The sequence below is a fragment of the Aulonocara stuartgranti genome (genome assembly GCF_965226115.1).
Source record: "Aulonocara stuartgranti genome assembly, chromosome: 11".
NCBI lineage: Eukaryota > Metazoa > Chordata > Actinopteri > Cichliformes > Cichlidae > Aulonocara > Aulonocara stuartgranti.
The window spans coordinates 29,362,250-29,378,806 of record NC_138947.1 but is presented as its reverse complement, the minus strand read 5'-3'; the positions used below and the strand labels follow the sequence as shown (position 1 = coordinate 29,378,806).

The following is a 16,557-nucleotide window of genomic DNA, read 5'->3' as shown; positions in this document are numbered from 1 at the left end:
GACACGCTGTCGGAGCTTAGCGATCCTGATGCGTCCGGTCCGCGCTGTGTTTACGTCTTTTTGCGCCGATTCTGAGCTGCAGGTTTTGTCTCTCTCCAACCAAAATTCACCGAGCCAGCAGCAAAAGAAGCAGCAAACTGCGCTTCACTTTGATCAATGTCATCATTAATTTTGCTGTTTTGCTTCCACGACTATTAAAATCACACTTCATGCACAGCTAGCTCTCTCTCTATCTCTCTCTGTACTTCAAGAACAGTTTCCCGTCTCCAATCTCTGTTTTCTGTATTATTCATTCGCTTATTACCCACCAGTCTACCGTTGTTTACAGCGCTGTCGGCTGCTGTCTTTTTTTCTTTTTTCACTTAAATGACCTCGGAAAAAAAAAGCCTATTTTTTTCTGTTGTTCAATACTGAAGAAATTTAAACATTATATGTAGAACATTGTAGAATATTTTTAAGGTTATCTGCTATAAAAAGCCAGACCAGGAAAATCTTTCATGTTTTTCTGTGTTTTATTCTTAGTTACTTTCACACAAAGGCATCTGCTGTGATGTTCACAATTCTGATGAAGTCAGTACTGATAAATGATCAGAATTATAATATTTCTGACTCTTCTGGCTATGTTGAATCGAATCGGGACTTTGAAAACCGGAATCGAATGGATTATAGAAATCAGTGATGATACCCAGCTCTAGTGAGCAGCCTAGGCACGACAGAAGTGGATGTAGCTATAATAGGAAAAGAACTATTGCTAACTTTTCTGTTAAGTTAAGGCCTGATCCTTCTGAAATTCATAGGCAGTGCTCTGACACGGTGTCATCAATCTTTGAATGCTGAAAAAGCACGGTGTATCCAGAAAAACACATTATATTATATAAATTATTATAAAATTTGTGTGCACCTAACTTTTGTGCCGGTACGCCCATGGCAAAAAGTTAGTCTAGAGCCCTGATTAATCATTTATTGAAGCTTTTGACATTGTACTAACATTTGTGTTCCATTGATGGTTATAACCTCAGGTTAATCTCCTATATACAGGTGTCGGGGTAATCATATGATCTTTCATTGCAGGTGTAACCATGATCATTTTTATACATATTCCAGTTTGTTGCTCATTATAGAGTTGTGCTCGAGTTAATAAGGGTTAAAAGCTACAGTCAACGCGATGTTTGGCTGATCTATGGACTGGAGTGACTTCGAGCATAGAAGGCCGCACGCGCTTACATAACACCGATGTCATGCTTTTCTTTGTGATCTTTTATTCAGTTATATCTTTTGCTAAGTTTTAAGTAGTGGCAGTTGATTAGACAACATTCAAACTCCTAAAGTTTGCAGATGACACCACTGTCATTGGCCTCATTCAAGATGGTGATGAATCTGCATACCGGCAAGAAGTTGAGCGGCTGGTACCCTGGTGCAGACAGCACAATCTGGAGCTGAACACTCTTAAGACTGTAGAGATGACAGTGGACTTCAGGAGACATCCCTCAACTCTGCTCCCCCTCACCATATCAGACAGCCCTGTGTCAACTGTGAAGACCTTCAAGTTCCTGGGTACAACCATCTCCCAGGACCTGAAGTGGGAGACCAACATCAACTCCATCCTCAAAAAGACCCACCAGAGGATGTACTTCCTGAGACAACTGGGGAAGTACAGTCTCCCACAGGAGCTGCTGATCCAGTTCTACACTGCGGTCATTGAGTCTGTCCTGTGCTCCTCCATCACAGTCTGGTATGGAGCAGCCACTAAACAGGACAGGAGCAGACTGCAGCGGACTGTACGGACAGCAGAAAGGATCATCGACGCCCCCCTGCCCTCCATCCAGGATCTGTACCTCTCAAGAACCAGGAAACGGGCAGGGAAAATCATCACAGACCCCTCACACCCTGCACACAGACTTTTTGATCTGCTGCCCTCTAGCAGACGGTACAGAAGCCTGCAGACCAGGACCACCCGACACAGGAACAGTTTCTTTCCCCTCGCCATCTCCCTTCTTAACAGTTGACCTGTCACACTGCTCCCACTGCCAGACTGCAGCTGCACCTTATGTACATTTTGTAGTATTCATTCCACCTCATTCATTTCTGTATCTTATGTATATAAGTTAGATTCGTTATTTATAGTTGGTTTACACAGCTTTGTGTATGTATGTGTAATGTGTGTATATATAGAGACGTACGTGTGTGTGTGTGTGTGTGTGTGTGTGTGTGTGTGTGTGTGTGTGTGTGATTTACATTGCTGTGCTTGAGAGCCACCATCTACCGGAACCAAATTCCCTGTATGTGTCTGCACATATACTTGGCCAATAAACACGATTCTGATTCATTTAATATTACATACCTGATTCAGAGCATTACACACAGATCAACTTAACAATCTGCAAAACCTTGTAGCTGCAATGTTGTGTCTCCATAAGGGACAGTTGGCTCCAGGAGATAAGTGGGAGTCAGTGCCTGTCCTCGAGAAGGAGAGAATGTTCCTTTGCTGTGTCAGAAGTAGTCAACAAGTTCATATTCAAGTGAAGTTCATATTAATAAAGGTTTTGTTTCTTGGCAATTCTGCGGATGCAGGCTCTGGGCGGAGCCAGGAGTTGAACAGATCTAACATGACAATTAAATTGATTTCATTCCCTGGCACAGGATGACAGGACTGGAGCACCGACACTGGATAGGAGAAGGTCTCATACTTTCTAAGATATGAGGTCACTAACCTCTTCTTTTCATTTTCTAGCTCCGTTGATTTGACACATGGGAATGTGTCAAAAAAGGGGGGGGGGGGGGAGTTGAGTTTTAACATCAAACAAGGGTTATATGAACATTTTTATGACTTCATTTGTGTTTTTAATAACTTAGGTATGGTAAAACTTAGGCTAAAGGCTAAAGGTTCCTCGGACAGAGGTTCTAGTCTGAGTACGTCTGAAGGGTATAAGGTAGCACCAAAATAAAGCTGTGGAAGAACTGGGGAGTGTCATCTGTACCTGCTATTGTTGTAATAATAGTTTTCTTGCATCTAAACTGCGCAAACACAGAGGTCATCTCACATATGTCATCAACAGGGGGACAAAGGACCTCAGGAGTGAGAAGAAATGAACCTGGCCACACTGGATTACAGGGTGTAGGTGAGCTCTTTATTCTAAAGAGCTCATCAGGGGGAATGATGGATTATAATATTATTTTATGCCATGTTAGACCCCTAATTAAAGATTGTGAATTATTATGTAGTTTTAGTTTGCATTATTCTCCTGGATTAGAAGAAGGTGATAACTATTACATTTGTTAAACTGATTTGCATTACGTTAGACTGCTGATTTATTGTGAATGAATGATATTGTTTTATGATGCATTATACTGCTGAGTTATAAGAAATACTGTTCGCAGAAAGTCACCGCCTTATTTGTCTGATTAGAAGAGAACAGAACATACTGGAGTTTTCTGCCCCATCTCAGCAGGAGCAGATAAACAGGGAGCCAAGGTCATAGCTTAGGCGCTGTGTGAGAGAAAGCATGTGAATGTTTAGGCTTTTATGATTAGGTGGGGGCCACTAGAGGCTATAAGAGTTTGATCAATGCTCCACCATTTTGAGATCTGATGCTGTCTGCGTACGGTGTCCATCTCCCACGCGTGTGATCATTAAAATCATCGTTTGACTCAACCCGGCCGGACCAGTGTTGTTATTGTGGTTTTCCTCTTGTATCCATCCTCAATATTTGAATCCGTAACACCCCCCTCCCCCCCAAGTTACATACTGGATCTCCTGTCCAGCCATTTTCTTAATTGCTTATTAAATTCAGGGGCGGGTGAGAAAACAGTGCTCAGAAGCACTACACTACCATACCACCCATACTGAATCTTACAAAACCCTCTAAAAAATACAAAGTCACAAGAAAATCAGACGTATCATTAAAAAAGCGATTTATTGTGTGGATGCCAAAGGCATCCACACTGTTGAGTTCCTGTTTCTCTTTATTCTTTATTCCACTATTTACTAGTTGCTTCCGTACACTTTTTGGCACTCAACTACTCCCTCAGTTTTTGTGCTATTTTCACCGTTCAAATCTTAAAAAATTCTGCTCTTTCTGGCTATGACTTTTGGTGCTCATAACTTCTATAGTTTTTCAGATATTGAATTTTTTTTTTTTTTTTGCAATGTTTTTTGCCCATTTCTGAATATTATCAGTGGCCTCACTGATTTTCCTTGCCGGGTTGACCTGTGTTTTAGCTCAGTGAGATGAGCATCCGTTCTCGGACTGGGAGGTCCGGGTTCAAATCCCACTTATGGCAACGTTTCTTTCAGTTAACAGTTAAACTTTTTTAACTCTTTTCAACACAAATTTCAGCTTTTTCACCACTTTTCAGCTGTTTTCAACAGAAATTCTGCTAATTGAACTCTTTTCAGCAGAAATTCTGCTGATTGAACTCTTTTCAGCAGAATTTTCAGAATTTTCACCTCTTTTTTTGCCAAAATTCTGCTTATTCAGCTCTTCTGAAAAATTTTCAGCCTTTCCACCTCATATCAGCACAATTCTCAGCAGCTTCTGGCTCATTTCAGCACAATTGTCAATCTCTCCACCTCTTCTTTTTGAGTATGAGTTTGGCTCAGTGAGCTAAATAGCCGCCCTCAAACCAGGAGGGCCAGGTTCAATTCCTGCTCAGGGCAGCATTTTTTTTCCCTTTCAACTTTCAATTTTTTCAGCTTTTTTCAACAGACATCTTCAGCGTTAAGGCATCCACACTGCATTTTCGCAGGAAATGCAAATTTTTCTAGTTTTTAAATGTTTTGTTTTTCTTACTAAAGGATGGTTTCTGTTAAGAAATGGTTGAAAAAAGAAAAAGAAACGTATTTCTCACAAACTAAGCTATAGAGAATGATCGTCCTTACTGTATGCAGACACATGTGCAATTACCCCCTAACCGCCCTGCATGAGCCAGGAAAAACCCTGTCTTCACTGGAAGTAATAAGATGATGTCATCATCCCAATACCTCACATAAGATGACTTCAAACATCTGTATTCTGTACCATGCAGAACATTTGGAGAACCTGTTAAATGTTACTAGACAATATTAGATACACAGTAACAATTAGGACTAGATACGATCACGCACACTCAGCTAAGCTCTAAAAACAGATACAACAAAGATGGACCATGAACACTCTAGCTCTACTGAAGCTTACCCATGCAAGAGGTCAACTTTATTTTTCTCATCTCAACTCCAGTAACTTTATGGGCGAACACTATTTAATAGTTGGAGCGCTGTATTACACAGTTACATGAAAACCAGATGCCTTCATTTTTTTTCTTACTTATAAAACACTGTTAAATTGTTCCCTCTTAAATAAATTGAAAAATTTGGTGTTGGTTTAAAAACAATACTGTATGTTGTATGACTCCCAGAAACTAAGACTGTATTAGTCATTGTAGTTACAACTAGCAACCTGTAATGTTTGTAATTACCAAAATTTGCACAAAACCGTTCAAATGCACAATATATCCAACAGTGGCAACTACCAACAGATAAATAAAATGCAGTTTTGCATGGCAACAACATTTGTAAGTCTTGATAAAAATCCTCTACATGTGCAGTGACGGCTTATATGAAACAATCTGAGTGTTTAAGAGAAGAGGCAATCAGATTTCCTATAATGATGCTTCTTGCTCCTGAAGGCAGGCCGTAGTTAAGACACCTTCTCATGTTTGCATTACTGATATAAATAATACATATTACAGGGTAGCTGTTGGCAGGCTTTAATATAGAATAAGAGTTAGAAAATTACATAATGTCCCATCATAAATTTGCTTCAAAAAGAAGCTGTCAGCTCTCTCCTACCTGATGGGGGTGGTTCAGTAGTTGATCATCTTCTTGATTGCTTCAAAGCACTTCCACTTGTCTGGGATGTAGAAGGGCTCAAAGATGTGCGGGAAGGGGGTGTCGTAACCGCAGACCCTGCTGATTGGAGCCTCCAGGTTAAGAAAGCACTCCTCCTGCATGATTAGAACAAAAGCCACCATCGTTATTTGTGTGGATGCTTTAAGCATCCACACTATTGAGTTCCTCTTGGGACTTCCGTACACTTTTTGGCACTTAACTACTTCCACAATTTTCAGCCGATTTTCACCGTTCAAATTTTAAACTATTCTGCTATTTCTACTAATGTGTGCTCTGTCTTTTGGTATTTTTCACTATTATACTTTTTAAAATATTAAGCTTAATTTGTCCCATTGAAATGAATGGGAAACTTCTGCAATTCTGCTAAAATTTTCTTGTTTTTGAAACTTAACTACTTCCTCATATTTTCACGTAGAACAACCATTCAAACTTTAAAATGTTCTCAAATTATTGGGCTATTCAGGTATGATTCAACTTTTTCAAATCTTTTACCGTTTTACTTTTATGCCTCTTAAAGTTTTCAGTTGCAAAATTGTGATTTTTCACAAAATACATGCGTTGTTATGGTTGCTATGCACTTGGCTTCCAGTGTGCCACAGAAGGTTTTGCAGTCTTCTCTTCATGTCCGAACAACTTCTTGCTACTTGCTCAATTTTCACTCAACTTCCACAAATTATACATCAAAACGTAGGTATTTTTGCTGGATTCCGAAAAGGTCACTATCATTGTTGTGGGATTTATAGAATTTTGGCAAATCTCCTCAGACCAACACAAAGTTTTAAAACTCTCCATAGAAAGTCGATGGAGAGCTTGTTCAAAGTCACCGCTTGATCTCTGTAATGAGAGGCATATTCGAATCGTCATATCTCCTTAACGAAGCGAAGTTAAGACATGAGACTTGTCCCAGTATATCTTCAGACACTCCTGACGCTCACAATTCAAGAATTATTTTCTCCCCTATTACCGTTCTGAAATGAGTTAGACTTGTTTGAGGGTAGGAAATTCGTCCTTCGCTCAGATTTCTTCAGATTTCAAACTCTGGAAATGAACCACTTTTTTCTCTCGTCATATCTTTTTAATGGATTTCCACAGAGACCTGAAAATTTTCATGATTGTTCACCAAAGCCTGCTGTCTCTTACGGTGAAAGAATGATATCGATACTCCAAATAGATTTAGAGTTAGAAAGCGTTGTTTGAGGGCAAGTCAAGGCAGTTTTTGCTTTGCTCTACTCAGTTATGGTGCATTAGAAGTCAAATATCTTTAATAATACATATTTTAATGATAAATTGTCAACACTTTAAGATTCCCCCATCTCTTCTGAACAAAACGGTGTAAGAATGACCGCTCTAGCCCCTACGGTTAGGAAATTATGGTCATTTGTTTGAGGGGAATCCTTACTATGAGAAATAGACTACAAAAATCCTGTCTCTGTGCTGCGTGTGTGCACCTGTTTTGGCGGGAAAAAGTACACAGCCTCTGTGGATTCAAATTTAGCAGCTCCCAGGCTGCTTGACTGAAAACAGCCTGACTGAAAACACTGCCTCTGTCAGTGCGCCCCAGGGTGGCTGTGGCTACAATGTAGCTTGTAAAGCGCTTTGGGGTCCTTAGGGACTAGTAAAGCGCTATATAAATACAGGCCATTTACCAAAACATGCTTCTCTCTCCCTGTGTGTGTGTGTGTGTGTGTGTGTGTGTGTGTGTGTGTGTGTGTGTGTGTGTGTGTAACATAGTATTTCTGCCAAATGATAGTATTTCTGTCAAATTATAGTATTTGTGCTAAAACATAGTATTGATTTAAAATTACAATATTCATAGTTCATCACAGTGTCTCTGGTAAATCACAGTATTTCTGCTCTGTTGTACTATTTTTCTAAATCATAGTGTTTCTGTAATGCTTAAGTATTTTTGGCTAAATATATTCTTTCTGTTATCTTATAATATTTCTCCTAAATTCTTGTATTTTTGAGAAGTTATCATGTTTCTGGTAAGTTACAATATTTCTGCTAAGTTCTGCTATGCTATTGTATTTCTGCCAAGTATTATGTTTCCTCTAAGATATTGCAGTTCTGCTAAGTTATTCCATTTTAGCAAAGTTCCTTTGCTTCTGCAAAGTTTTTACAATTTCTGCAACTTTTCAGCTTTTTCAGCTAATTGTTGCAGACAGCTTCAGCTTTAAAGCATCCACACTGCATTTTCGCAGGAAATGCAAATTTTTCAAATTTTTCGCCTCTTAACGCGATCTAATTCTGACTGCTCATCACCCTGTTTTACAGGTGCTCGCTCTCTTCTCAGTGGCGCAGTTGGTAATGATACGGGTCTGAAGCCCAAAGGTCGTGGGTTCAATTCCACCTTGTCCACATGTTTTCTTCCACTACAAATTAATACACTATCACAGACCAGTAATTCATATTCATCATTTATTACAATTCTGCAAACTTTTATGATTTTACCAGCTTTTCTAATATGGACCTCAGATTCTTGTTAACAGTCCATGGCAGAAATGCATACAAGTACACAGCCTGATGAAGCAGACAGAAGCAGTACCTCTGATTGGTTCAGCATTTTCACCTCTTATCAGCACAAATCTCAGCCTCTTCTGCTGTTTTCATTAGCTTTTTCACCTTTTGTCAGTTACGTGAGAACCAGTTTGGCTCAATGAGTAGCTGAAAAATATCAGCCTCTTCTGCTGTTTTAGCAGGATTTCAGAGTTCAGCTTTTTCACTTGTTTTAAGCACACATTTCAGTTTCTTTACCTCATTTCACAACAAAGTTCTTCCTCTTCACCTCTTTTCTGCTAATTTGAGCTTCTGCTCCACAGTGCACATTTTCATCATATCTTTGTTTGTGACCAGAACTCAGAGGTTGGCAGAGGTTCGAATCCTACCTGTGACAGTTGCTACACATGTTCCCTGCTTGCATGCACTCTGCTTTCTTGACACTCTCCAGTGTATCATTACACATACAGCCATCTTCAGCAAGCACTTCTGCTTCTACACCTCTTTTCAGCAGATAATTAATAACTTTGAAAAATTCTGCTCTTTCTGCTAATTATTGCTTTTCAACTTTTTCAGCTTTTTTCAGCAGACATCTTTAGCGTTAAGGCATCCACACAGCATTTTCGCAGGAAATGCAAATTTTTCTAGTTCTTATTGCAATTCATCATTCATTCAGACAGGAACGTTAACATGTTCAGACTGCAACAACTATGGAAAACAGTCTTACTCCTGCGTGTCACACATACACTGAGTCAAATTACGGATTGACAAAGGTTAGGCCAGCAGAAACCTTAAAGCCACGATAATCCAGTAGTCTTATAAATGATGTGCAATGTGACTGAGGCCAACCTGTTATTGATTCAAATATAAAGAGATTAAATGGCGTAAATGAAAATGTTCAGTAAGGCAAAGATCCCAGCTTTTCTTAATGAGCTGTATAGATAAATGACCAAAACATCGACAAATCTTCTTTGCAGACCCACAGTTTGTTATCAAGGCTAGAGCATGACATACACATTTTTAGCTAACTGTGCAATAGCGTCAAAACTTTTGCTATGAATTGTGTGCTCCTCCTGATCATGTAGTACAGATAAAACAGATGTGGGTAAAATAAAAATGATTTTATTTGACAGAAACACTATTTCTAAAATTCAGAAATGGACAGCGTGTATTTGATTTGAAGGGTTTTTTGACAGTTGAGAGGGCATGAATCTCTTTCAGACTTTTCCACCAAAGCAAGATCATCATCACTGGTACTTCCTCAACTCAGCACTTTGACCTTGGTGATTTGTTCTCGCCTTCAAATTTATATTCACAGAACTACTGACAGCAGAGAAACAAACTACACGTTGTAATAAAGATAAATTTAGGGCAACAGCAAAATGGTATTTGAGAGTTAAACAAACTTTACTTTGATTAATATGTATAATATGATCTAACGTGGCTCATTCAGACTGCTCAGAGCAAAGTATTACTGGGACAATTTGGACAGAGTACAAAACAAGCCATGACTCGTGTCTCCATAGTGGCTTTTGACCTCTTCCTGTGGAGACAAAGCAGAATGAAGCTGACCAAAACACACTGAATGGGACAAACCCCCTGATGAGTTACACGAACACACTAGGAAGCCTGTGCGCAGATTTGCAGAAACAGACCTGAAGTGCACTCTTTCCGATTAACCTTTCAGATTAAACTGAGCTGCGAACAACTCAAAGAAAAAAACAAAACAACAACAAAACATTATCTGAAGTTACAGTCTGATACCGAATGAATGCCGTTGTCTTTGCTGTTTGTCTTATGTCACCAACACCATCAGTAACCTAGCCATGCATGTAATTCTGCATTATGAACCCATCAACTGGCTGCCATTGGAGCACTCTGATAGTCGGCAAGGCAGGACTTGAATGTTTCACACTATGTTCTTCATTTCTTATGGAATGAGGAATGTCAGACTTGATGAGGAGATCTTTTATGCTACAGTGATTTTGCAGCCTGTAAAAGTGCAACAAGAGAAACTAAGACAAAAGAAAGACGACTCCAGCAGCAGTAGATTGCTGATGTGTGTGGAGCTTATGTTAAATGGTAAATGGCCTGTATTTGTATAGAGCTTTACTAGTCCCTAAGGACCCCAAAGCGCTTTACACATCCAGTCATCACCCCATTCACACACACATTCACACACTGGTGATGGCAAGCTACATTGTAGCCACAGCCACCCTGGGGCGCACTGACAGAGGCGAGGCTGCTGGACACTGGCGCCGTCGGGCCCTCTGACCACCACCACCACCAGTAGGCAATGGGTGAAGTGTTTTGCCCAAGGACACAACAACCGAGACTGTCCAAGCTGGGGCTCGAACCGGCAACCTTCTGATTACAAGGCGAACTCCCAACTCTTGAGCCACGAACACCCTGTTAGTACAGTGGAGGTTTCCAATCCACGTCTGCGACCGTCAAATAGGACTTTGATACCAGGGGTGTCAAAAGTCCCCTTAATTACTACAGGGTGGGCCATTTATATGGATACACCGCAATAACATGGGAATGGTTGGTGATATTAAAGTCCTGTTTGTGGCACATTAGTATATGTGAGGGGGCAAACTCCTCTAGATGGGTGGTGACCATGGTGGCCATTTAGAAGTCGGCCATCTTAGATACAACCTTTGTTTTTTTAATAGGAAGAGGGCCATGTGACACATCAAACTTATTGGTAATGTCACAAGAAAAACAATGGTGTGCTTGGTTTCAATGTAACTTTATTCTTTCATGAGTTATTTACAAGTTTCTGACCACTTATAAAATGTGTTCAATGTGCTGCCCATTGTGTTGGATTGTCAATGCAACAATTCTCCCACTCTTCACACACTGATAGCAACACCGCAGTGGACATGTATCAAGCTTCTCCATTAGGCAATCCAATGAACAAGTCTGGACTGGTACTCCTAAACCTTGTGGAAGGCCTTCTCAAAAGAGTGTAAGCTATTAAAACTGCATAGGGCTGACATCAAAATGGAATGGGATGTCAAGTTCATATGAATGTGAAGGCAGACGAGTGAACCCTTTTGAAAATATAGTGTATTTGTATATGTTTTTGTGAGTTTGACACTTCCACATTACCATTAAATTGCACAATGCTTTTTTAAGCCATATTTTTTTAAACTGGATGTGGCAGATATGATACAAAGTAAAATATAGGCAAATTAATATTTATTAATAAAACAAATTGTCATGTTTCAGCAAACTTTAAAGAGTTAAAAAAGAGGAGTGTACTCTCATCACTTCTTAATGAACATACAGAAAAGCAGTGTGACTGTGGTGGTGATGGATGATTGCTGTTTCACATTATTCAAATGGTCTGGATTCACATAAACCATGAAATACTAAGAAATATCCAATCATATGATATTTACACCAACAAACTAATTTTCCCGTCATATTCAACGGCCCCCATTCCAGGAGAAATACATACATGTATGTATTTCTCCCTCCTCCTAATTTGACAAGACAAGAGCTGCAAGTGAAGGCCAACTGCTGCTCTGCACTACTGTGCTCTGCAACTTCACCACACTTTTTAGAAACCTCAAAAAACCACTAAAGTACTCATGAAGCTTTCTCAAAGCTACTAAAACTATTTCCATTTAGAGAAGCGGTACATCACAACAGAGAAGTCTCATTTAACTGCAGGGTCATGCAGTCTTGGTCAATGTAAAGAATGGGGACTATCACCTTATTTATTCACCATTTAAACTGGGGCTTCAAATTTTAAACCAACAGACTGCAAAAGTGTATATGAGCTTATTTTTGTACTTCAAACAAGTTATGCAACTACTGGAAATTTGTTCTAACATCACTATTTGCATGGAAATAGGTTTAGAAAGGACCATTTATTCTGAGACCTAAAATCAGAAGACCGGATCGGCAAATGAAGACCTGTTTAGTGGTCATTGTGGCCTCTCATTTTGGTTACAGTAAAAATTAAAACCTAAACCCCACAGGGAGCTCCACCTGATTTACCATAAAGTATTTTCTTTCCCTGCTGCTGGCACCATTATTTGTCCAACATCTGGACACAGTGCTCTACAACTGGCAATCTGCTCCACCCAACTAATTTACTGTGATTAGCTTTAATGAATGTACAGTGAATGGAGACAACTAGTTCAACAAACCTTCCTTTCCACTTCACTGTTCTGTTTCCTCCTTTTCTTGTGAACTCCAGAATAACCTGTGACTGATTTGCTCCAACAGGCTGTGGCAGATATTTTTCCATTTCTTTACAAGTTTGCTTGAGCGCGCTACTTTCATGTGCTGACAAATGTCCATGGCCTTAGGGTCTATGAAGGAGATTGAAAAGAGAACGTGAGAAGTAGGAGGGAACAAAAGAAGAAAAAACACACTTGTTCTGAACCGTTTTGTAAAGTCTGAAGCTTTCACTGAACAGTGGTGCTACTGTACAACTGCTGCAGACGGCAGACATGTTTTACCTCTGCTAACACAGAATGAGATGATTTGTAAACCATTTAAAAACTAGATTTTGTTGACATGACGTTGAAATGCAATGTCCGTATCTGTGAAGGCATCACTGATGCTTGAAGACGACTACAACTTTTAGAGCAACATGTGCTGTTAAACAGACAATGTCTTATTTAAGCAGGACAGTGCCAATCCACATTCTGTATGCAATCCAAGACTGTCAACGGGCACTGACTTATCACCAATTTAAAAAATTTGGTTAACAAAAGAGATCTTGAATTGCTGAGCAGCTGAAATTGTATATCAGACAAAAAAGGGCAGACATTGGCTTTTCAAAGTTCAGCAGCTGGTCTCCTCAGTTCCAAAATGCTTTCAAGGTGTGTAAAATTTTGCAAGGATGGCATCTGATATGTTCTTTTTGTGCTGTTACTTTTTAAAATAAATAAATAAATGAATAGTTTCAGTGATTTGTTCATTTTTTGTTCTAGTTTCAATCTACATTTTACAAAATATACCAGCTTCTTGGAATCTGGGCTGTTTCTTTGGAGATGCAGATGAATTAAAAGACTAGTTCTTTAGCCTTGCACATAGAATTTAAACACCATTAATGGCTTTTATTAGCAGATAACTGTGGCTCTCATACTCATTTACTGAAAAACCTGTAAACTTTGTAATGTCAAATCTCAGCGTTGAACAGGAGTGTGCTTGAATAGACAGCCTGGAGCAAAGCTCTGGCACTCATAATAAGATTGTATTTTGTTGGATCTGGATCAGTCTTTTTGCTCCTGTGCAGCCTTGACTGCAAAGCCCTGCTTTTTTACAGTATTCATTTGACAGCAGGATATGTAGTGAATGAGCTTTTGTCCAAGGTGAAAATGATGAATTTCTGTTGAAGACTGAAGAGGGGAAAAATACCACACCACATGATGCTTTCTCTTCATCTCAGGGTATTAGTGGAAGCAACAATGTGATGACCCTTGTCCACTGAGATTACAACATTGAGATCTATTCCCTGTCCGACTACAGAAAACTAGTCAGACGGTACCAGGGAGTTTGGTCTTTTTGTCTGGATCAGAGCTGTAATCTCCTTTAAATACATCTACTGGAAGTGGGAGAAAAGTACAGCAGTTTGACTGCCTGCCATCCCAGCTGGATGGGGGACGGCCATGCATCTCAGATTTCATTTAAATCTGTGTTTATCTTATGAGAGGTGCATCATTATATGTAATATACTTAAATGTCAGAATAAAAATATGTCAACAGGGCAGTTGCAAAAAAGCTCGAGTCCTGCAGTGGTGCAGGATTTAAAAATACTACACAGCGGGGGCTTAGAATCAAAATGATGATATTTAGATTGTCAGAAACACCCGCAGATTGGAGGTTGCAGTCAGACAGGGGTAGAAAAGAGCCAGTATCACATGCTATATCAGTTAAGAAAGTCCCAAGCCAAACCGGCTAGATTTCAGTTAGTGTTAAGTTCATGACTTCTAAACGTGTTTTTAAAGCTCTCCCAATGATAATGAGATGGAAGGACAGATACAGCATGTATGCAACATCTCTGTTCTGATCTTTACTCGCATAGTAATTGTAAGATGATGCTATGCAAAGTCAATTTAATGTTTTGAATAAGTTTGCAAAGTAAAGCACAGATAGTTCATCGTGTTATGCTGAGTTAATGATAAGGCAAGTTGCTACTTATCGGATGTGCAGCAAAGAAGAAATGAAATAAAACTAAGAAATACAACAGAAAGGCTTTCGTGTCAGAGCTGTGAATGTGACATTGTTTTGTTGTTGTACTGTTGATATTAGACCTGTGGAAAAACCATTGAGCTCAGAAAGGATCCACTGTAAAGAAAAAAAAAGGAGGCCTCTTTCTAAAGTTAGTGGGTGTGAGAACAATATGTGTGGGAATTGCAGTTCTTCTAACAATAAGAACAACTATACAGTGAGGCCGCTAGAGAAAATAAATAGATTGGATCATGAAAAATGCCAACTATAAATAACATTTTTTTTAAAAAGAAAAAAAAAAAATTTCATCTGTCATCAGTCAGCTTCTTTATCTGAGAATTGTTGCGGCTGCTGTTGCTTTAGACTTCTGGTTTTATTTCATATAGGTAAGCCATTAACTTACATTACTGGCCTGGTGTGGGCTTCCTGCTGTTAAGCAAGTGATGATAATGAGCGGAAGGAGACCTTCTTAGCCAGTGCACTACATGTATCCAATCAAATCTCCTGAAGGAGCTTTCTTGTTTACACATTGAACTTTAAAGGCAGTTTAGTGTATCCCCTGATGGAGAACGACAAGTTGGAGGCGGGGGGCCTACCACTGTGGAGAACAGCGCCCAGGGCCTTGGGCTGCTTCTCATTCAGATGCGTCTGACCGGCAACCAGGAACCTGATTCTGATTTAGAAGGCATTTATGGCAGGAGATGGCAAGGCCTTCATCCTCGGCTAATAACAAGTGGGCCAGAGTGGAGACGCCAGCTTTTGAATTGTATCATAGCAGAGGACCACAACTCAACAGGACATCCTAAGCTGGATGTTTGATTCTGTTAGGTTTAATTACACAAGAATAATCGAAACCACTAGCAGTGGAACAATAAGCAGGGAATCAAAGGGGCCAGTGAATAACTGTTAAACCCCCACCGTGACAGTGCCACATGACTCAGTGCAATGTCATTTGTGGTTAGAGAGTGAAGCAGAAACTGGAGAACACCAAGCATAAGTTAGAAAACTACCATATTTGATACCCTACATAGGTTATGTTAAGTACACTCCAGTCAAATTGCTTGAAGCTGCCAAGAGCTATTGTCGTCCAGCGTGGTCACAATTATGCAGCATTTTATTATTTTCAAATGATCAGCCAAAGCAAGTACTTTTTTGGAACCTGAAGCTACTTTAGTCATGTCTGCAACGCTTTTGTAGGATGATTCACCATTTCTCTCTGTGCATCCCTGAGGTCCACAAAAGCATTGTCCTGAGCCTCATCTTTCTGCCCTACTGCGTCTGATCCAGACATCAGTAAAACACTTCGAAAAGGGCCAAAATGACACATCATTAAATCATGGCGGTGAGATCCAAAGCCTGATAAAGGAAACTTGCCAAGTCCTACCAAACACTCTTCTGTTCATAACACAAAACAGAAGATCGACTCCATCTGAGGATCTTTCTGTAAGAGCCCAAAAGTCTGAAGTAGATAGTAGTTGAATCCACGCTGTCTTCAAAATAACAGACTTTAGTTTAAACAGTGCTCCCAGGCAACTAAGTCCAGACTATACAAGCTTTACTGACAACCAGCGTATCTTTTTCTTCACTTGATTTCACAGTTGCGAGACCACACAAGTAAACAAAGAACTGTGGTATATGTTAGGACCTCGATTTTCCACAATACCACTAATCTGTCTCCAATATTCAGAAACTCTCCAGGATGTTATTGTTGTTGACGGGGACCTCTGACTCACAATCTCCCTAAAAGCTGTATTTTTAGAAGCTTTATTTATTGTTCTTATTATTATCAAAGCTGAGTGGGACTGCACAATCACATTTAAATGGCCATTTTATTTTACAACTCAAAGGGAACACACATGACAGCATTTACTCTGCATTCAAGTGAGCAACAAAAGTTACAACAAACCAATCGCTTTGTGACTTTTCAAGCTGCGTCAAACAAAGACGGATTAACACTGTGTGCGAAGAACAAATATTTC

General features: G+C 39.7%; 1 protein-coding gene across 1 annotated transcript in view; it reads right to left on the bottom strand.

Moving 5' to 3' along the window:
* bckdhb (branched chain keto acid dehydrogenase E1 subunit beta) overlaps positions 1-16,557 on the bottom strand; it is a 77,089-nt gene that overhangs the window by 5,870 nt on the left and 54,662 nt on the right. Inside the window, exon 10 of the mRNA XM_082552139.1 lies at positions 5,828-5,982. Coding sequence (XP_082408265.1) covers positions 5,842-5,982 — 141 coding nt within the window. The 3' untranslated portion in view covers positions 5,828-5,841. The remainder of the gene's footprint in view (positions 1-5,827; positions 5,983-16,557) is intronic.